Here is a 23474-nt window from a genome sequence, read left to right as displayed (position 1 = left end):
AATGAAGTACCTGATGCTCCTGGGAGTGATTGCCAGCTGTGGAATCTAATCAGCAGGTAGGTGTGTTCCAGCGAGGCGTCTGGGATAAAAATGTCCTGTTTATTTACCTCAGGGCTGATGCAAAGCCAAAGGGCTAACCATCGTCCACGCTACCCAGACAAAGAGAGCGAAACATCTTGTTGAAAGCCTCACTCTCTTTGTCCAGGTAGCATGGACTAACCTTCTCTGTTCAATAAACAAACCCCAACTCTGGCTACTTGCCCTGGCATCAGCGTGTTTGGTTTCTTCAGCTCCGACCCAGGTTTACCCTCGCGGCTTTCAGCAAGGTGTTTCGCTCTCTTTGTCTGGGTAGCGTGGACGATGGTCAGCCCTATGGCTTTCCAGCAGCCCTGAGGTGAATAAATGGAACCATTTTATACCCAACGCCCCGCTGGAACACATTTACCTCCTGATTAGATTCCACACCTGGTAATCACACACAGCAGGCAAGCTCTCCCAGGATCGTCAGGACTTCATTAATTAATTACAACAATTACAATAAATATACACTATTTACAGTATATACACACAAAAAACCCTCTTCATGTGCAGGGCTCCTCTACTGCACCTGGAAAATGCATATTTAGAGAAAAAATAAGAACTCAGTACTGAAGCAACCATAAATAAATAGCAAAAACCAAAAAGCAATTCAAATTACATTTGAAGCTACTTACTTACTTGAAGACAACCTACAGTTCAGGGCAACCCTAGCCCCATCTTAAATTTAAAAAATATTTTATTAAATTGCAGCATGTGTTTGATGAAAATGTTGGAATCAAATCTTGCTTGATCTTGTGGCTATTGCCAGGTATTTGAGGATAGACCAGTTAGACCAAGTGGTCGTTGGAACTTAGAGGAGGCAATTGGAAACACATGAAAAGTAAGCAGCTGTGTTTGTTACAAGCTCAATATAAAGACTCACCCCTCTTTCCATTTATTTAGACCATTTACTTGGGGGTTGCAATCGTGAATTTCGTTTGAATTTTTATAGTTAATTAATAATGTCATGTGATGAGGGCTGTCCCTTTTCCTGAATTGTAATAAAATATACAAATATTTATTCCAACACGTATAAGCCAAATATAGCAGCTTTCTAGGGATTTTTTGGAATAATGTTATTTAGATGTACTGGTTAAAATGATTGATATATTTATGGCAATATTGCTTTCCTGTACTAGGATGTTGTCTTTATTTTAATAAAATGTCCTTAATATTCACCAGCTTCCATGTCATTTTAGAGGTGCAAAATAAATGTAGTACTCAAAGGGTTGAGCCTGTTTGCCATGTCTGTTTTGTCAAGCCCTTTGCACCAGTAATTTGACATATTCTGCAGTAAATTGTGCTTACCGACATCATAGTCACTCAGAGTGTGTGGCTCATTTGCTGTGCAATGTTGAGAGCGGGTTCAAGGAAATTTGCATGCACCACAAATCTATAGCTCCTTTGTGTATATGCCCAAGTTTTCAATAGGGATAACCACATTATTATCTGTTAATTGTGGCAATACTAATTTCACGCTGGTGTCCTAGAAGCCTAAAAAAGCAGGCAAAAAACCTTGCAATACCAATTGTTAAGTTACAATATATAACTTGCCTAAGCAACCTATTTACAGATCAATGCTAAATAATCTCTTTCATTTCTATATTACATTTCTTTGTATTATTTTGTTTAAAGCTTTCATGTTGAGCCATCTTACAAAAATAAAATTCAAGTTTTCATTAAGAAACAAGGTAATTTTTCTTGACTATACTTCCAGGAAACCATATTTATTGTTTGTTTTTCTTACCACAGCATTTGTTAATTGTATTTTGCTTCAGCATTTATGCTTACCCTTCTAGATTCACAAGAATCTTGCCAACTGATTTTGTCACTTGACCTCTCAATGTTATTACAGTAGTTAAGTTGTCCTATGGCACTTGCATTGTTCTGCATGTATTCATTAAAACACACAAAAACAAAACAAAAAAAGCTGATTCAAGATCAATGGTTAGGGGTCATATCTCCGATTCCCGCCTGTACGACTTCTGATCCAGTGCTATGGTGGCTTGTAGTCTATCAAATTCATGCCTACTGTCTGGACTCAAGGCATCCAGCACACGGCTGTCCTCATCATCTTCCTCATCTCTGCTCATAAAAGCAAGTTCATTTTCATAACAGAAAGAGTTGGTACTGGGAACCAAGAATTTATTCTCAATTATGTCCTTGGCACTACAGCGTGGAGTTGAGGGCACCTCGTAGGTTTTGTGGAAGTGGAAATAGTCTACTTTGTATTGGTTTTTCTCCTCAAAGAGGACAGGTTCAAACCTGTTGCCCCACAGAATCTCACTTGCCAGGTATGAGCTACGGGCTTGGGTTGTCATAGCAGTGGCTTCCACCATCCCTTCAAGTATGACCACAATTTCAAAATCCGCTGTTTCTAAATCTTGTTTGCTTATGCCATATAAAGGACTCTCTTCATCAATTTCATGAATAATTGTTATTGGGGAAACCAAGAAGATACGGTCTAAACCTTTATCAAACCCAACGTTTATGTCTATTTGGTCAAGGGGTATGTATTCTCCTTCTTCTGTGATACGTGGCTTAATCAACTGAGCCCTGACATGGGCCTCAACAATGTGACTCCTCCTAAGGTTCCCGACTCGCCACATTAGACAAAGCTTCCCATCCCTCATCGCTATTACAGCATTATGGCTGAAAAGTAAGGTTTGGGCTCTCTTCTTCGGCCGTGCCATCTTTGCCATGATTGCACCAATCATGAAAGAGTCAATAATACACCCAACAATGGATTGAAAGGCCACCATAAAAACGGCAACAGGACATTCCTCAGTGACACAGCGAAACCCATATCCAATAGTGGTCTGAGTTTCAATGGAGAAAAGAAAAGCAGCTATGAAGCCATTGACTTGCAAAACACAAGGCTTGAAGTTTTCATCGCCTGCAGGGTTTTCTAGATCTCCATGGATGAGGGCGATCAGCCAAAAAGCAAATCCAAATGCCAGCCATGATATCAAAAAGGCAAGGGAGAAGATCAACAGCATGTACCTCCAGCGGATGTCCACACATGTTGTGAACATATCAGCCATGTATCTTTGAGACTTGTCATCCATATTGGTAAACTGGACGTTGCACTGTCCATTTTTCTTCACAAACCTGTTCCTGCACTTCCTCCGGGTGTGAATTTTGCCATTTCCGAAACCGTTTACTCCACGCATCGTGGTCAGCCTTAGGCCGTCTTCTTCTGAGGAAACAATGCTGTAAAGGTTTATTCTGCCAACACTCATCTCTGTTTAGTGCAAGAATCGTGGCCCTGGGTATGCTGTAGTCCTGTGTCCCTACTTAATGTCCACAAAACATTCACCTTGAAGTCCAAGTTTTTCAGCTCTTTCAGTTGTCATATATAAATCCAGTGAGACCCTGTGGAAAGATAAGACAAAAATCAGCCCACAATACAGATTCAGCACTTTGAATAACAACTACAGCCCTAATCGTGAAGTTGTATCTCATGAGTTATTTAGACACTTAAATATAGACTGATATTCTTTAAACTCCTCTTGACAGTTATTTGACAACAGGCAAGAACTATGTCATGAATATGTATTTATTTAAATTAACCAAAAGCTTTGTGAATAGGGCCTCACATTTTTATTGAAGCCTTCCATCCCTAAAACGAGTTTCCAAGGTCTTCTATCCGTGCTCTGTTGATTGGGGTGGGAATTTTGAATAAAACCCTGTTTGAGAAATTTTGAGTATTGTAGTATTTAAATGCTATTCCACTGGCAGGCAAAACTCAGCAGTTTGGTAGCAAAGTAGAGCTGATGAGGATCTGAAATTGCTGAAAATTTCTCCAAAATGTTCTGCTTTGTTTAACTTTAATAAGCTGTACTGTAGTCACTGGTAAATGCTAATTGAATTAAGAATAGTCCAATAAATATTATTGAACATACATTTTTATCTATGGTTATGCTGAATTCATATCATAATAAAATAAAGTTTCATCTACATCATCTGTCAGAAACTCAGAGGCAGCACATGTATTATTCATGTCACTTGTGTTTGGTATTTATTTAAATTTATTGTGGCATTGATATTAACATTTTATTAGCTTTGCATCCTGGATTTAGAAAGTCATATTAAAGGAAACTCAATTTAAGACAGTCAACTCAAAGTCAGGGAGGAAAGGCATTTAAAATAAAAGTCATATCGGTACAACATGTATTAAACTATATAAAAATAACATTCACTCTCATTTTAGGACCACATATTTAATGATAGACATGTTGTGCAATAATGTGAATTCTAAAGTACTTTTAATAACTAAAAAGGGAATCTTGTTCATTTTGGCTAGTGTGTTATAGAGAATGTCCTGAAATATTACTGCAGTCATGGACATTTTGCATGTTTAATTTTGAGCAAGCAATTTCTATAATGGGACTAGTAAAAAATGACCACTACCAATGCACATCAGTAATTCCTACCCCCCTGAAACAGTGAATTTATTAAACATTTGCAAAATCTAATCACAGGGAAGAAATAACAACTCAGTGCAAATCATGGAGCTCAGCAACAATGATTTAAAACATGTATGATGGGAAAATAAACAGAATAAATCTTACTCTAATTCAGACTGTATTAATGATTCCTTTAAAAATGATTTCTAACTGGTTCTTCCTACAGTATGTGCTGGTTCCTGTTGGCTTTTATTGTTTAAACCCTGTTCTCTGCATTGCCATAGCAACACGTCAGTGCACACATTAAGTAGAGAATAGTCTGCATTCAAAAACCTGTTCATCATGTAACTCCCCATTAACTCCTCCAGAGGAAGCAGCACTGAATTACTGCAAGAATCCTAGAAGCTGTTTTTCACAGTGCCAAATGGCAGGGTTGACCTCCTGGAGACAGTTTTGCCCCAGCATCTCACCTTCCGGGGTGCCGGAATAAGACATTGACACTCAGGAGATGGAAATCTAAAAAACTGCAGGACATTTGTAGGTGTTTTTAAGCAGTCATTCAAACAATGACAGTAGCAAAGCAAGATTGAAGCCTTCAATATTTTTATCCTGTCTATTGGGTAGGTATTCTGGGCCAATTATTATAACATGCAATCAGACCAGATTTGAAGCCTCTCATATTAAGAACATAAGAACATAAGAAAGTTTACAAACGAGAGGAGGCCATTCGGCCCATCTTGCTCGTTTGGTTGTTAGTAGCTTATTGATCCCAAAATCTCATCAAGCAGCTTCTTGAAGGATCCCAGGGTGTCAGCTTCAACAACATTACTGGGGAGTTGATTCCAGACCCTCACAATTCTCTGTGTAAAAAAGTGTCTCCTATTTTCTGTTCTGAATGCCCCTTTTTCTAAACTCCATTTGTGACCCCTGGTCCTTGTTTCATTTTTCATGCTGAAAAAGTCCCTTGGGTCGACACTGTCAATACCTTTTAGAATTTTGAATGCTTGAATTAGGTCGCCACGTAGTCTTCTTTGTTCAAGACTGAACAGATTCAATTCTTTTAGCCTGTCTGCATATGACATGCCTTTTAAGCCCGGAATATTCTGTTACTTCAACAAATAGAAATATATACAACAGTGCTAATTGTTTACTGAAAGTCTAATTGAAATAGACCTTTTTCTCAGGATACAAATGAATAAATGGATTCTACCAAACAAGTGCCAAGCATATCATGCCACCCAGAGCCACACACATTAAATATATGGTCAATTAATTTAAAGAGTTCTTTGAATAATTAATTTAAAAGGCCACATGTACAAAATAGGTGATGCAACAGTTAACAGCATCTAATTAACTGGAAGGAACTTCTGCAAAGCTTATTTTTCCTGAGATGGCACAGTTGTTGAGTTAATGAGAATGAATGTGTTGGCAGTGTTTGGGAACAAAAAACAAATAAGTGACTTCTTATAAGAAGAAATAAACAACTTCGCCCCAGAGCAGAATAGACAAGTATGAGCGAACCAAAATCTTAAAGAGCTTTAAATGAGTAAGTGGTATAGTCGTTATGTACTACAAAGTAAATTTAATTAGTTGCTTAGAAGCTAGAAAAAATATGGTTCAGGTTACCAATTAGAACGATGGAATGCAATAAATATTGGACACACTTTTAGGCCCTTTATTCTTGGTTTGCATTCATGAAGAATACAAGCGGGGGAGTTATTACCTCAGATATTTATCTAGAAAACCCTTTCACTCCTGTTAATGCGTTTTTTTTTATAAACACTGGTAAATACACAGGGAATAAAAACTAAATTAAAGGACATCAGTTATTGATTATCAATAAAGATTCAGACTTTATTTACACAGCTTTCTAATGTAAAGCTTCATGTAATGTTATAAAGAAAATAATTAATTAGTTATTCTTATAACGATGCATAGATAACTGGCTAATATTATTTCAACATTCTTTATAACATATTTTCATTATTATGCAAAAATCATTCCATATTTTTTTTAATTTACAGCTTGAAAAAAGAATACAAAGGTATTGTATTCTCATGCAATACATGAGTGAAAGCATATACAGTACAAGAGTGCCGTGTTGGATCTCAGAGGCAGCTTTGTAGTCCTATGTCAGCTAGGCGATACAGACACATTTCTGCATGAACTGCTATGTCGCTTTGTCTTGTTCATTTATATATTTAGTTCTCTTTATGAGAAAATGAGAGCAAAAATGAAATGCTATAGTCCCCAGGATATTTCTGATGAGTAACTTGATCAGTACTCAATCCATATATACAAAATATTAGAATGCCACACCACTGGATACTGTAAACCACATGGAGCAATTAAGAAAATGAGTGTAGTGAACTACAAAACTACACATCAGTGCTTATTGGCAATCATGTAACAACTGCTAATGGTAAATCACCATCAACCCTTGAGAGCAAAGCTTCAGAGGTTTATTCTTCTGTGAATGCCAGCATGGAGACTGTGGGTTCAAGATTTCTATGGCATTACTCAAAGTCTATTCTGTTAACATTGTTACGAAGATTGTAAAAAGGTTTTGACCTCAGAGTAAATAATGACAATTACTAAAAGACAATGATAAAGCAGTGCTACATTTAGAAATACTAAACAAAATACAATACATTCAATGACATGTTTTGACTAAAAGTATTTTTCAATAGTTTTGAAAGGAATGAAATTTAACGGTATGCAACTATCAAGAAACAACTTGGTTGCAGACAGGAGATGTTAAATTATAGTTTGAAATTATCTGCCTGGTTTTATAATGTTACAATTATTTATACTTCCTAATATGTTATAGTCTTAGTTAAAGTTTACATACCTCAATGGAAATGTATAATTTCTAGAAATTTCTCAAACAAATAATTATAGGAAACATCTTTTGTAGTTTTGCTTTTGCAGATGAGAAAAAAAATTACAAGAAATAGATGTCTACAATTATTTATTGCAGCAATTATTTTGCAAAACTCCACAAATGCGAATTCAAAAGTATTCATACCTGACAAGAAAAATGAAATTAATAGCTAATTGAGTCACCTTTAACAATACTAACCTCTTTTAAACAATTAAGGTATTTGTCAATGAGCTTTTGGCATGAATCTTTAGTGATTTTTGACCATTCTTCAACACAAAATTGTTTATTCAAATTCTGAGGACTTCTCTTGTGCACAGCCTTCTTTAACTCATACCAAAGACTCTCAATTGGATTTAGATAGGGAATTTGACTAGGCCATTCCAGAACCTTGATTTGATTCTTCTTTCACCATGTGTGCTTTGGATTGTTGTTGTGTTGGAACAACCAGTTGCGCTTTAAACCAAGTTTTGCAATGGAGGGTTTCAGATGATTGGCCAATATCTTTTGGTTTGCTATGGAATCCATTTTACCATGTACTGGAACTAAATGTCGTGTGCCAATAGAGGAAAAACAGCCCCTTAGAAGGATAGTATCACCTCCATGCTTGCCAGTAGGTATGGTGTTCCTTTTTTGTACGCCTCACCAGACTTTCTCAAAATGGAATGACTTTCAACATCACCAAATAGCTCAACCTTTGACCAGAACACATAACCATCATTCAAATGCTGTTTTGTTATGTTTTCCTAAGAATGGCTTTTACCTTGGCCAGTAACCATTGAGACCTTCACCATCAATACCCGACCTTTGATTGAAATGGAAACCCCAGTCCCACTTGCAGACAGTTCACTTTGAATGTCTTTTGCAGTCAATCTCGGATTGTTATTAACCTTCCTCACAATTCGTCTGCTTGTTTTTGGTGAAAGAACCTTCTGTTCTTCCAGACTGAGGGAGCGTTGTGACAGTACAACGAAAATTGTACTTCTTGATAATGGAAACAACAGTTGAAATTGGGATACTCAGATGCTTGGAAATCTCCTTGTATCCTTCTCCTTCTCTTATATATATATAAAATTTTCTAACTAAGGTCTTCAGATAGCTCTTTACTTTTTCCCACATTGACTTATTGGTAATGACAGCAATCATCATATTCCTAACCCTTTTATACTCTCACCTAGCTGTGTTCATTCCTACATACCAGCATTTTCTAGACTTTACTAAAATTAGGTTCTGCATTATCATATTGAACGTTCTAACACCATGTAGACAATGCTATCATAACATCAAAGGGTATGAATACTTTTGAATTAGCATTTTTGAATTTAGCAAAAAAATTGCTAAAATAAATAATTGTAGACATCTATTTCTTGTAACTTTTTTTCATCCACAAAAGCAGGAGTTTTACCACTATTTTTTTTCCCCCTAAGAGTCTTTGTTTTCGAGAAACATTTTTAAAATTACTAGAAATTATAAATTTTCATTGGGTATTAGTCCAGAGATGGAGACAAATAGAAGGATATGTGATACCTTTTATTGGACTAACTGAACAATAATCAATCACAAGCTTTCAAGACCACAAAGGTCTCTTCTTCAGGTAAAAGATAAGGAAGAGAGATTGATGTTTACATTCAAAGGTGGCACCAGAACTTTAACAAAAATAACCCATTTTGAATCACTGCAATTATAATTGAAGGAAAAACACTGTGTTGAAAAAAAAAAAACAGGAGAGTGGCTGCATTGGGGTATGTAAGCTTTTGACTACAACTGTATATGATTCTTCGTCTTAACAACTGTAACATCTGCAGCCATTACCTTACAGAGACAACTTGTACATGTAACTGATTACTTCTTAAAAGTAACTTCCCCAACGTGTGTTTACGTGAGTGACAATGACCGCCAAGACCTGGTTAGTGAAATACGGAGTGCAAAGGACAGGTAAAAAGAATACTATACTGTGTATTCTTTTACATGACTACTGGTCAACAGAACGGTTTACCCATTAACTGAATTGTGACTGTTACATTGCTCAACACAGCTCTAAAATACAAATAAACATACGCCAAGGGTCAGAGCCCCATTGCATCACCCTATAGAATTAACTAATTTTGCTTCATAAAGACGATTGAAACCTGCTGAATAATGTTACGTTAACATATTGAATTACATACCATTTTGTAGTTTTCCATTTACTAAATGAAAAACTAAAATTCTAGGTGATGCAAAACACATATATATATATATATATATATATATATATATATATATATATATATATATATATATATATACTTCCATGGTAAGCCATAGCTGGATTATTTTAGTTGGTTAAAGTTTTTATTTTAAAAAAGATGTTTCTGATACTTAAAAGATGTATTCCTAGATAAGGTAATTAAGAAATGATTACAGTACCTGAACATTGTTCAATAAATCAATGTTTCTTGATAAAGTATTTTTAAACTTTCATCTGATTAGTGCCTGATCAAGAAAGCAACTTATTTCAAACGGTACATGAAAGCTTGCTAGCCGTGTTGTCAGGGCCCCTCCTTTTCATTTTTAACCTCTTGCATTATTTTTTGTAATGAAGTTATTAAGATGATCAAAATTGATATATGGAGGTTCCTCTCCATCGGACTACATTTGTACACAACCAGCATCTAGAGAGTCACTTACCCAATTGTACTGAAACTTGATTAGGAAATTCACACTTTATTGAGATTCCAATCTTTTTTATGCGTGTTAATAGATGTTACCTTCGAGATTACAGTTATGTATCCAATTATATTTGAAATTCTACCCAATTGGATCATTATCTTAACACACTGAATTTCAAGTCGTATCCGTACTGGTGCAAACTGCAGTTTGTGATGTTGTGCAAATTCAAATCCCATACAGAATGTTTCCCTACTCCGTGCTGGCTACAGAAATGCTTGGGCCCGGGACAAGTTAGGACAAAATGATTGACTACTGACAGAATATCCACTCGTACTAGTTGAAATCCAAACTTCTCCAGGAAACTCAAATCCTGATATGTATCCTGTATAGTGGAATTAAAAAAAAAATCCTAGTAAATTCAGTTTGCAAAAAGGTTTGGACTAAAGGTTTAATAAATAATTTTATATTTGTTTTTAGCAGTTCTTAAGTGTTTTATGCATTATTATAATATAAGTATTTTTAACAGCTGAATTTTACATGTTAATTGTAAAATAATAACTTATGGTAAACTCCACATTGAACCACAAAATGCCAGAGACACACATGCAGTAAATAACTCTGCTGACAATGTATACAGTAGCATGTAAGTTTGCAAGATGAATCTTTGTTAGTGACAAGGAATTTTACACTTATTTATGGGTATTATTCAAGGCATCTGTTGCACAAATGGCTGTTGTTCACTTTTTAGCACTACAGTGCATTGCTGTATTTTACTCATCATTCTTTTTTGTAATTTGTGTTTGTACACTATAATTTAAAAAAGTTAAACCTTAGACATAAAAATATATTGTTCCTTGGACTTCTGGAGCCAATTTTCCAGAAGCAACAAACAAACAATTATAACTTTGTTTTGATAAACCTTTCATACCAAACCTATTTTTGTGCAAGCATTTTTATCCAGAACACAACATTAAATCAGTGAAATACACATATTAATGAGAGATATCTAGGGTTCATATATTTATTAGAACCCAGCACATTGCAAAACCAAACTGGACTAATAACATACAGCAGTAAGATATTTTTGTAACATGGTCCACAGGTCTTAAAAATGTGAAAAAACGAATGTGCAAGTCTTTGATGTTCTATTGTCATTTTTGACAGGGATAGAAGGAATCATAATATTAAGTATGTGTGATGGTTTATAAAAAAGAAAATGTTAAAAAGCAACATTTCTATAAAAAAAAGTTTCCACATCAGTTAATCTCTGGACTAATACGGCTACCATTTCATCTATCTAGCACATCACTTTAGAAATCTTATTGTACTGACATAATAGGGTTATAGGTGGAACATCAGCGAAGTAGACGTGAACAGACTGAGTCTGAAAGCCCAAGGTCCGTTAAAGCAATACAAGTGTCGATATAACCCATATACAAACGCGTGTAGTCTGGTGAATCAATTACATGCCTGTTTATTAATAATATACCATTTCAAATTCCAGCTATATTTGTTTTCTAATCATTACTAACCTGTATTTAATTTGCTATCAATTTAAACTTTAGTCTAGTGTGGTTTGAGGGGTGGAGCTAGATCCAACTGCATCCTGTCATCTTCTTTCATCAATTAAATCTTCATTATTTAATCATCATTCACCCCTATCTAGCTGCCTTGTATTTTTTCGTTTTTTGGTGTAAGCCTAAATGAATTTTAAGACTCTCAAGTTGTATCTAGCATAATGGAGAACTTACACTAACAGTAAATACAAAAATACATGAAATCTGGTTTAAGTACAATTTATAATGGTAATTAAACCATATGCATGTGTGTATGTATAATATGGGTTTACATAGTTATCTGTAGTTCAGTTATTATTTCTAACATTTAAAAAAAACAGAACCAAATTTGAGACATGTGTCCAGATGTGCAAAGTGGTAGAGACTTATCCAAAGAGACTCGTGGCTGTAATTGCTGCCAAAGGTGCCTCTACCAAATATAGACTCAAGGGGTGAATACTTATGGAAACAATTATTTTCTGTTTTATATTTAGAACAATTTGGAGATTTTATTTTTCACTTTGACATTATGGACTTTTTTTGTGTTGATCAGTGGCAAAAACTCCTAATTAAATCCATTTTGACTCCATGTTGTAACACAATAAAATGTGGAAAAGTCCAAGGGGGGTGAATACTTTTGAGAGCCACTGTAATCAGATAGCCTATTTAAACCTAATCCAACTTTACCAAAACAATTCCCTTTTTCTGACATGCTTCTGAACTGTTTATTTTCCTGTCCATTTTGTATGCAGTAGATATGCTTCTATTATGTTTAATAATCTTTTGATTACTGAGAAACCTGTTTTATTGACTGAGTTTAACAGCTGGAGAAAGCACTCAATTTTTAGATCCACAAGTCTGGCTAATGCGTTTTTTCCTAGCAGTCCTAATTACAAGTCTATTTAAGTCCATTTAATAAAATGTTATACCATGTGTGGTCAAGGCAGGCAATGGTGTGAATAGCAGACTTCAGACAGTAATTACAGTGAAGTGCAACTGGGCATATTTATTATTTACAAGGGCTTTAAACAAACAAAAAATAAACAAAACAAAAACCCAACTCCAACTAACTAAACAGTTGTTTCTAACTTAACCACAGGGCAGCTGAGCTGTTTACCTGCATTAAGGTACTTCAGTGTTTCCACCGCAGCAAAATTACCCCACACAGTTGTACTATTGCTAAATGATCAGAGACCTCTTCCACCACAACTCCTGGATCTCAATACAAGTGAGCATGTTTGGGAAGAACTTGAAAACCCAATTCACTATCACCATCCTCTGTCTACCTCGTTGCACCATTTGCATGAAATACAGTTCAGTGAGAAAACGTATGCGATAGATTACACTATGTAACACAATTTTTGTTCCTGGGTAGTAAGTGTTATTTCCTAATTGCTTATGCCTCAAAAGTATAGAAAATGGCTATTATTCCCCACAAACTTTGCTTTTGTGACCAGGACAGTGATATTTCAAAATATCACTATTTCCAGTGGGAAAACGGGCAAATGTGTGTCTTTTTGTTCAATTAAGTCAGAAAAAAACAACATATGAATCAAAATTAACATGTATTTATACTAAAGTAATACAAAAATGACTACAAAAGATTTAGAAGTGAGTAGTTTTTCGAGATTTACAATTATACTGTAAATACAGTATAATCGTAAATCTCGAAAAACTACTCACTTCTAAATTTTTTGTAGTCATTTTTGATCTAAAGTTAAAGTGATTTCCCTGCCAGAATCACTGCTTTATTTATTTATTACTGAGCAACATCTCCTGAGACATCTTCCAGCACCTAATGGAGTCTTTGCTACGTTATGTCAAGGCTGGGATGAAAGGTGGCCCAAGCTGATATTATTTACTGTACCTAATAAAGTTGCAAAATAATGTTTGTTTCAAATTGGCTGATTTTTATATGTTGGTTTTCTAATCCCAACTGTGCCATAGAAATCAAGGGAGAATCAATGGACGGGACGTTTTTAGGAAAGGATGGCCGTAATGGGATGGGCATGACCAAATAATAATATCCACAAAGACTTGACTTGGGATTTATTTATATACAGGTTTGTATGAAAGAAGCCAACAGCAATTCATGAATAAAGAACATATGATTCAGAACTATTTTAAAAACTCCTGTGTTAAAAATTGACTCATTGTCTTTAAAAAAACTATGCTGTCTGATAAGTCTGGGCACTGGGGGCATGACAGCCCCCTCTCTCTTTTTCTGCTAGGGTTACAGTACAAATTATCCAGCTAATTACTCACACTGACTTTTTTCCCATTTGCCTGCATTCAAATATACCTTGAGAACAGATATCATGGACTTGCCCCCTTACCATTTAAATCAATAGATTATAAACATAATCCATAACCTGTGTTAATTACAAACTATCCTCCACCCTTGCAGATACTTCTGTGATAATTCTCACAATAAAAAGGACGGGGGAAGGAACAGCCATGGCACCTGCACAGGTACTTGAATGCATTAATTTGTAATTCAGTTGTCGATGTCCTCAACTACTGCACTGCTTTAATTTGTAATTAAATTTTGAGGGCTGTCGCTGTCCTCCCTCTGTTGGTTTGGATAATATTTGACAAGATAATTGTTACAAATGACTGTACTGCAGTTTAGCAGTAACTACAATTTAATGGCACTGAAATTACACTTTAGATACACTTACATAATAATATCTAGCCTAAGTTCTTAGATAAAACTGCAATCAGTGTTTTAGTATAGGATGCATATTTAAATACACTGCTTAAAATGTATTAAATGGCACAAATGATCATGTTCATTGGCGCCCGCAGCCATAGGCATGTTACGCACAGTGCGCACCTTTGGTTTGCACAATTTCGGCTTCATAAGTGTGAACTTCTCCTTTGATGCCGAAATCTCTTCTGTAGTCAAATCCTTCTTCTACCACCTCTGAAACATCTCAAAGGTCAGTCCCTACCTTTCCCTCCTGGATGCAGAGATACTCTGTCATGTATTCACCTCCTCTCGACTCGGCTACTGCAACTCTCTCTATGGTGGTCTTCCGTCATGCGCCATAAACCAATTGCAGCAGGTTCAAAATGCTGCTGCTAGGATTCTTACCAGATGTAAATAACATGATCACATTACCCCCTGTCTTGTCCAGCTGCACTGGCTACCTGTAAAGTTCAGGATTACTTACAAAAAAATATCCACAATGTTTAGAATTCACATCCTAGCCCTATATTTAATGTAATATGCATTGGTTTTTATGTTAGTTTTTTTTTTTTTACTGTTTATATTTAATGTTCTATGCCTTGTATTTCACTGTGTTTAATGTATTATGCATTGTTCCTCACTATCTTGTAAAGTGCTTTGTGATGGTGGTCCACTATGAAAGGAACTATATAAAATAAAGATTGATTGATTGACTCACATATAATCTTATCGGTGTGATCGGTTGAAACAAAACAGTTATTTTAAGCTTAGAGGATTACACTGTTTATGTAGTGATAAGTGCATATTTATACAAGTTTCATTTGTATTTTAATTTTATCAGTGCCTAATATTAAAATGAAGAATACCCATTTTTCAATTTTGTTCCAGATTATTATTATTATTATTATTATTATTAGTTAGTTTTAGCACACGCTCCAAAGTGACTTACAGAGACTTGGAGGTGAACTAAGCATCACAACTGCTGAAGCAGAGTTCCTTGTTTGTTTTATATCTCATCCGAAGGATGAAGCACAACAAGGGTAAGTAACTTACTCAGGATCACACACAGTGAGTTAATGGCTGAGCTGGGATTGAATCTGGACCCTGGTAAGAAGCCTCTTTTTTGAACCACTGGACCACCAAGCCTCCTACGACATAGGTGTATCATTTTGAATTCATATTTGAACATGAAATACCCATGTGTCTCCCAACACTGTTTCAGCTCATACCTCCATCAGTGTTATGCATGTTACTGTATCTTTATTGGAACTTCACTGTAACTGAATTAATGAGCACTGTTTCTATATAAAGAAGCTTCTGGCTGCCCAATAAAATACACAGTGAAGTTTAATTGCAGTTGAGGTTTTTTTTTTCTCAGCATGAAGTGAAATGTTCATCACTGAAATATACTGTAATAACAATTTGTATATCGTATACTTTAATATATCACAGGGAAAGAACAACTGTAATGTTAATTTAGTGTAGGAGACAGCAACTGTGTGACTTAAATGATGAATGAAGTTAAGGATTTTAGCTTGATTGTAAAAATGTATTTCCCATACCTCCAATAATGTAATCTCCTATTTCCTTTATTCCACACTTTGAACCCATTAATGCTTGTCATCATTAATCAGAATATTTTGTATAATTTCAGTGCCTATAAAAGCTCTGCAAAATTCAGATTTCATCAGTAAGCAAAAGTGGTGAAAATGCTGCAGTATGTGTATCTAACCAATGAAATTCAATTCAGCCAATACAGAGCACATAGAAACATTAGCTCTATAACCACAGTCTAAAATGAACCTATTGTTCAGCTGCTTTTAGAACAAACTATTTAGTTATTGCCTCCAGCTGCATTTTGTTTCCAAGTAATAAAACCATTTTACTCTATTTTAAACTTCTGGTACAATGAGTATGCACTTCTCCAGTGAATAAGGAGTTCTATCAAACCTCGATATTTTAGAAAAAGACAAGCTGAGTGCCAAACAACTCTATCTCCAATGGCAGTCACTGCAGTGACAACTCCACCCTGGTCCTTTACTAAGGAACAATAGTAGCGGCTTCACTGGTACACTATGTGTCATCGCTTGAATGGTACCACAGTAGTACCATTTCCCTATGTAGAGGTACATGTGGTGTCACACTGGTATGAATGATATACACTGGTAATCCATTGCAGTACTATGACCTGGCTGCGGCGTGTCCCTTTAAATAATGTATATTTGGTGGTAGTTTATATTATAAATATGGTTTGTGTGATTTTCAAATACCAATATATAATTTGCTAAAAATAATGTGTCTGCGAGTTATGGCAGAGCTGGGAGGTTAGTTTTCCCTCCCTGCCTACTTGAAATGAAAGGTGCAGCAGGTGGCAAGGTGTTAGTTGAACAATTGATAATCATAACCCTGGTCATCTGCCTTTAAAAAGTTCTATGCTGGTTTTGTGTTTGGTCCTTTGTCTGCACAGCCTCCAGGTAAAGGAGACCCCTCACGACTGCATGTGGAACCAGGGTGAGCTTCAGCACGATCATGGTGTGTTTAACTGGGATCAAGGACTTTATGGTAGGAATTATTTTAGGGGATTTTAATCCTACCAGTTTATTTAGTTTGTTAGGAAGAAGGTTCCAGGGGTGGAACCTCCCTGTGTAGCGGAAGTAGCGCCTGCCTCGAGCTTTACCACCTTTTACTCTTAGCTGTTTTTGTATTCTGTACACCCAGGTGCATGTCCTTCTGCACTAGGGACACCATTGCTGGTACCCTAGTAGCGGCCACCAATCCCTGCAGCTGCTGGTTTGTTAATAAAGCCTGGATGCCTGAATGGCATTTCAACTGCAAACTCTCTGTGTCTCTCTAATCTCTTAACGGATACACACATTGTGACAGGACCCCTTGTTATGATTTAAGTACCAATATTGTATCAGAGCCTCTATGCATCGTGTTCAATCTCTTGGCTGGCAATGCTGTGGTACACTTCAGGTCCTTGTGGCAGTGTGCCCGCCCCTGTGCATATTTATGTTTATATATTGCGTGTTGTGTGTTAATGTTGGTGTATAGTCATTGGTACATGGGATATAAATGGGTCTGTGTAACACAAGTGATTTAAAATGTATATTTGTATTTAGGCATGAGGATTGCACAGCACTTCATGTGCAGGTAAAATGTAATAATATGTTAGCACAGGAAATTGCGCTAAATTAATTCATGTGCAGTTGTACCGAGACTCCAATTGAATGATTGATTAGCAGTCTCGGTACAGCTGCATAAAAGCAGCATGTTTTTACTCACTCGGCGTTGTGTGTTCGTGCATGGAGAACCGATGAGAGAGAGAAGAAATATATATAATAATTGCTACCAAGTGCTGGAGAAGCACCACTGAACTTGTTTTCTGTTCATCCATTGTTTGTTTGTTTATCTGTCTGTCTGTTTGGCCACAGAGCTGTTTTGTTTGTTCAGAGTTCTTATTACAACCTTTTATTTTCTGTCTGATTAAATAAATTGCGCAGCAGCGCATTTCATTCACCAGTTCAGTTACAGTGCTGTTTTCTTTTCTGGTCTGACGTCACAACCTTCATCGTCCTGTCACAGTCCTACATAGGTTTCTTTAGTGGAATGAATACACAGGTTTTGTAATTTTATGAAATTATACAGTTTTCTTAAGCAATCAAAAAACTAAAGCTCTCTATTGTTACATTTCTATCTGCCTGTGGAATTGATTTGAAAATGATTTGAAATTAGACTTCATTCATTCCACCAGCAGCAGATCGATTGTGGGCTGGGAGAATACAATCTCTCCAAATCACAATGATGCATGGAGTTGACTAACGAGTGTCCAAGGAAGCAGGTTTTAAATCTATTGTCTGAACACATTATACTTCTCTCTCACATTTTTTTTAACAGGGCAATGCAATGGTATAGTATGTAAACTTGTTAAATTTGCAGACGACACAAAAATAGGAGGAGTGGCAAACACTTTTTCAGCAGCAAAGGTCATTCAAAATGATTTAGACAAGATTCAGAACTGGGCAGACACATGGGAAATGACATTTAATAGAGCAAAGTGTAAGCTACTGCATGCAGGAAATAAAAATGCGCATTATAAATATCATATGGGAGATACTGAAATTAAAGAAGGACTCTATGAAAAAGACCTAGGAGTTTTTGTTGACTCAGAAATGTCTTCATCTATACAACATGGGGAATTTATAAAAAAGACCAACAAGATGCTTGGATATATTATGAAAAGTGTTGAATTTAAATCAAGGGAAGTAATGTTAAAACTGTACGATGCATTAGTAAGACGTCATCTTGAATATTGTGTTCCGTTCTGGTCACCTCGCTACAAAAAGGATATTGCTGCTCTAGCAAGAATGCAAAGAAGAGCGACCAGAATTATTCCAAGTTTAAAAGGCATGTCATATACAGGCAGGCTAAAAGAATTGAATCTGATCAGTCTTGAAAAAAGAAGACTACACGGTGACCTAATTCAAGTACTCAAAATTCTAAAAGGTATTGACAATGTCGACCCAAGGGACTTTTTTGACCTGAAAAAGAAACAAGGAAAGGGGTCGCAAATGGAGATTAAACAAAGGGGCATTCAGAACAGAAAATAGGAGGCACTTTTTTACACAGAAAATTGTGAGGGTCTGGAACCAATTCCCCAGTAATGTTGTTGAAGCTGGCATCCTTCAAGAAGCTGCTTGATGAGATTTGGGGATCAATAAGCTACTAACAACCACATGAGCAAGATGGGCCAAATGGCCTCTTCTTGTTTGTAAACTTTCTTATGTTCTTTTGTTATATATATATATATATATATATATATATATATATATATATATAGAGAGAGAGAGAGAGAGAGAGAGAGAGAGAGAGAGAGAGAGAGAGAGAGGAGAGAGAGGGAGGGAGGGAGAGAGAGAGAGAGAGAGGGGGGAGGGTGTCAAAAGTTAAAAATTTATAAGAAATAGATTTCTACAATTATTTATTCCAGCATTTTATTCCAAAACTCACACAATGCTAATTCAAAAGTACTCATACCCTGATATGGAAAATTACATTAATAGCTAGTTGAGGCACCTTTAGCAATAATAACCTCTTTTAAACGATTAGGATATTTGTCAATTAGCTTTTGATATGACTCTTTAATGATTTTTTTACCATTTTTCAATGCTAAATTGTTCCAGTTCATTCAAATTCCTAGGACTTCTCTTGTGCACAGCCTTCTTCAACTCATACCAAAGATTCTCTATCAGATTTAGATCAGGACTTTGACTAGGTAATTCCAGAAATTGATTGTATTCTTCTTTAACCATTCTGATGTAGATTTTGATGTGTGCTTTGGATCGTTGTTTTGTTGAAACATCCAGTTGCACTTTAAACCAAGTTTTGTAGCGGAGGGTTTCAGATGATTGGCCAACATCTTCTGGTACGCTATGGAATCCGTTTTACCAAGTACTGGAACTAAATTTCCTATGCCGTTGGAGGGATATTTCCTATGCCCATAGAAGGATATTACCACCTCCATGCTTGACAGTAGGTATGGTGTTCTCTTGTGCACCTCACCAGACTTTCTCCAAACGTAATGACTATCAGCTTGAGCAAATAGCTCGATTTTTGTTTCATCACTCCACAAACTTTTGAGCAGAACTCATATCCATCATTCACATGTCGTTTTTCAGACTGTGAAATGGAAACCCCAGTCCCACATGCAGCCAATTCACTTTGAATATCTTTGGCTGTCAATCTCTGATTGTTATTAACCTTCCTCCCAATTCTTCACTTGTTCTTGGTGAAAGAACCTTCTTTCTTCCAGACCAAGGGAGTGTTGTGACAGTACCACGAGTCTTGTATTTCTCGATAATAAAAACAATTGCTGAAAATGAAATATTCATATGCTTGGAAATCTTCTTTATCCTTCTTCAGCTTTATGACAATAAATCATTTTCTGCCTAAGGTCTTCAGATAGCTCTTTACTTTTCCCCATATTGACTTATTGGTAATGACAGCAATCATTCTAGGCCTAATCCTTTTATACTCTCTAAGAATGTTCACCTACAATCCAGCATTTTTTAAACCTTTCTACAATTAGTTTCTGCATTATCATATTGAAATGTCTAGCATCTTGTAGACAATATTGTCATAGCATCAAAAGTATGAATACTTTTGAATTACCATTTTTTTTTGTAAAAATGTGCTGAAATAAATAATTGTAGACATTTATTTCTTGTCACTTTTTTTCTTCATCCACAAAAGCAAAACTTTTGCTACTTTGAGAAATTTCTAGAAATTATACATTTCCATGGGAGTATGTAAACTTTTGACTGTGTGTGTGTGTGTGTGTGTGTGTGTGTGTATGTATATATATATATATATATATATATATATATACACACACACACACACACACACACACACACACACACACACTGTCACTCGATTACAAATTTTAATCGGTTAATTTATGGGCATTAGTTGATTAATCAGTAGATTAATCTGTGAACATTTTTAATAAAGCTAACGATCTTATAGTGGCTGTCCTGCACAGTAATACTAAAAAATCAATAGAATCAAAAAAAAAAAAGCCCAATGGGAATTTGGTCATTTTAAAAGCATTTTTATTTTAGTAAATTTAACACATTTTCACAGAACAACCACTCTTTCGGGACACTGTCAGTTACATACCTGAAAACACAAGACAACTGAGCTCCATTGTCAGTTGCTTAATCTACCATTGCAGCTTCGTAATTGGCTTCCTGTACTTCTGCTTTTATTTGTTCTGTATCTTGTTACAGGTACCCCAGAATACTGTGGCTATTGACAAGCGATTGCTTAACATGCTGTCGTAGTCAGAAATCAGAGAAAGTAATGACACATAATTAACACTATTTGAGGAATTGGTGCCTTCATCATGCCCTCTGAATGATTGCTTGCCAAGGTAAACAAAAGAATCAATCAAGCGTTTAAAAACCTCATATTTTTTTCTTACTTGCTTGTTGTGATGTATTGTATCCCTAAGCTTCTGCTCATCCAGTTGAACATCAATCCGGTTTGTTCAAAAGTTTTGAGTGTTACACTTACACTGGCTCACAAACACTCATGTTTTTGTGCTGACAGTTAGATATCCTAGATTGCTGTAGTCAGTGCTGTTCCGTATAAAATTTTCTGTGCTGTACAAAAGATTTCCAGCAGTATAATTGTTTTAATTAACAGCCACAGGTAAGCCATGGATGCCTTTCATAATTTGAATGTTGGAATTAGCAAGTCCCTTCCTGTCAGTTCAGGTATTTGTGGTGTATACCTCCCTTTTTTTTTTAACAATCTTTAATTTTCTGCCTTGCAAAAGTATTCAGACCCTTCCTATGGTGTCCCATTTTGTGAAATTACAAAATAATGCATACACGTTTTTTAAGCTTAATATTTTATTCAAAACTTGAATGCTCAAACTGAAGACTTCTATGGGTAAGATAAGTTACATTAAATGTCAGCAAAAACTACCTGAGACCTGTGAACTCAATATTTGGTGGGAGCACCTTTGGCAGCAATTACAGCCACAAGTCTTTTTGGGTAAGTCTCTACCAACTTTGCACACTGGCTTGATGAAATTTGTGGCCATTCTTCTTGGCAGATTTGCTCAAGCTCTCTCAAGTTGCTTGGGGATCGCTTATAGACAGCAGCTTTCAAGTCTTTCCACAGATTCTCAATAAGATTCAAGTCAGGACTTTGACTGGGCCACTCGAGGACATTCACTTTCTTATTATTAAGCCACTCCAGTGTAGCTTTGGCCTTGTGCTTTGGATCATTGTCCTGCTGAAAGGTGAATTTTCGACCCAGTTTTAAGTCTCTAGCAGACTGAAACAAGTTTTCCTATAGTGTTTGCCTGTACTTTGCTCCGTCCATTTTTCCTTCAATCCTAACAAGCTTTCCAGTCCCTGTTGAGAAGAAGTATCCCCATAGCATGATGCTGCCACCACCACGCTTGACTGAGGGATGGTGTTGACTGGGAGATGTGCTGCATTGGGTCTGCGCCCGACGTAACGCTTGGCATTTAAACTCAGAAGTTCCAATTTGGTCTCATCTGACCACAACAACTTTTATCACATTTTTGCAGGATCACTCAGGTGCTTTGTTGCAAACTCCATGCGGGTTTTGAGATAGCTTATTTTTAGCAATGGCTTCCTTCCTGCCACCCTGCCATACAGGCTACTTTTGTGGAGTGGTCTGGATATTGTTGATTGATGCACATTTTCTCCCATCTCAGCCATTGAACTCTGTAGCTCTTTCAAAGTTGTCTTGGGCTCACATTGGCATCCCTCACCAGTTTCCTCCTTGCCCGGCTGCTCAGTTTGGAGGGACAGCATGATCTAGGCAGTGTCTGGGTGGTACAATGCACCTTCCATTTCTTGATGATTGAGTAGATCGTGCTCACAGGGATATTCAGAGACATCAATATTTTTTGTACCCTTCTCCTGATCTGTGCTTTTCAATGACTTTATCTCTAACTTGCTTTGAAAGCTCCTTGGTCTTCATGGTTGAGTCTTTGTTTGAAACTCACTACCTGACCAAGGAACCTCACAGAGACAGGTGTTTTTATTCTGAAATCATGAGAACCACTAATATTGCACACAAACAGAGGCCATTCAACTAATTGTGTGGCTCGTTAAGGTCATTTTATGCACCTGAATTAATTTAGGTTTGCCACAGCAAAGGTTTGAATACTTATGCAATAATGACTTTTCCATTTTTATTTCATATTAATTATCTATTTACTACTTTCTTTTTGTTTTTGATTTGAGTGTGTGGAGTAGGTTGGGTATATAACACATATTAATTCCTACTTCAAAGTGTCATGACTGCAAGCTTTAAAGCAACAAAATGTGAAAACTGTGAGAGGGTCTGAATACACACACACACATACATATATATACACACTGTATATACATACTGTATATGTCATGTTGTCGCCTTCATTACCAGCACACCGCTTGAGTACTTTGTCAAGATCATCTTCCTCAGCTTTGGATATGATGGGTCTGTTTTTATTGCTCTGCTGTCTTTCGTCTACTTTGCAATCTTTTGCATTTCTTAGTTCTTACCATTTCAGGAGGTTACCCTTGAGCATTGTAGGCACGGCTGAGTGATTGCACACTTCCATCTAGATGTGTGGTGTTTGGTTGACCAGTCAGTTCATAAGTTTGGTGTTCGTAACTCTG

At 36.2% G+C, this 23474-nt stretch overlaps 1 protein-coding gene across 1 annotated transcript in view; it reads right to left on the bottom strand.

Moving 5' to 3' along the window:
* Positions 1 to 21: 21 nt before the first annotated feature.
* LOC121300603 (ATP-sensitive inward rectifier potassium channel 12) overlaps positions 22 to 23474 on the bottom strand; it is a 37984-nt gene continuing 14531 nt past the window's right edge. The window contains exon 3 of the mRNA XM_041229210.1: positions 22 to 3453. Coding sequence (XP_041085144.1) covers positions 2034 to 3320 — 1287 coding nt within the window. The 5' untranslated portion in view covers positions 3321 to 3453 and the 3' untranslated portion in view covers positions 22 to 2033. The remainder of the gene's footprint in view (positions 3454 to 23474) is intronic.

The sequence above is a fragment of the Polyodon spathula genome, chromosome 26 (genome assembly GCF_017654505.1).
Source record: "Polyodon spathula isolate WHYD16114869_AA chromosome 26, ASM1765450v1, whole genome shotgun sequence".
In the NCBI taxonomy this organism is placed as follows: Eukaryota; Metazoa; Chordata; class Actinopteri; order Acipenseriformes; family Polyodontidae; genus Polyodon; species Polyodon spathula.
The sequence above is the reverse complement of the archived record's forward strand: the minus strand, read 5'-3'. Positions and strand labels throughout refer to the sequence as shown.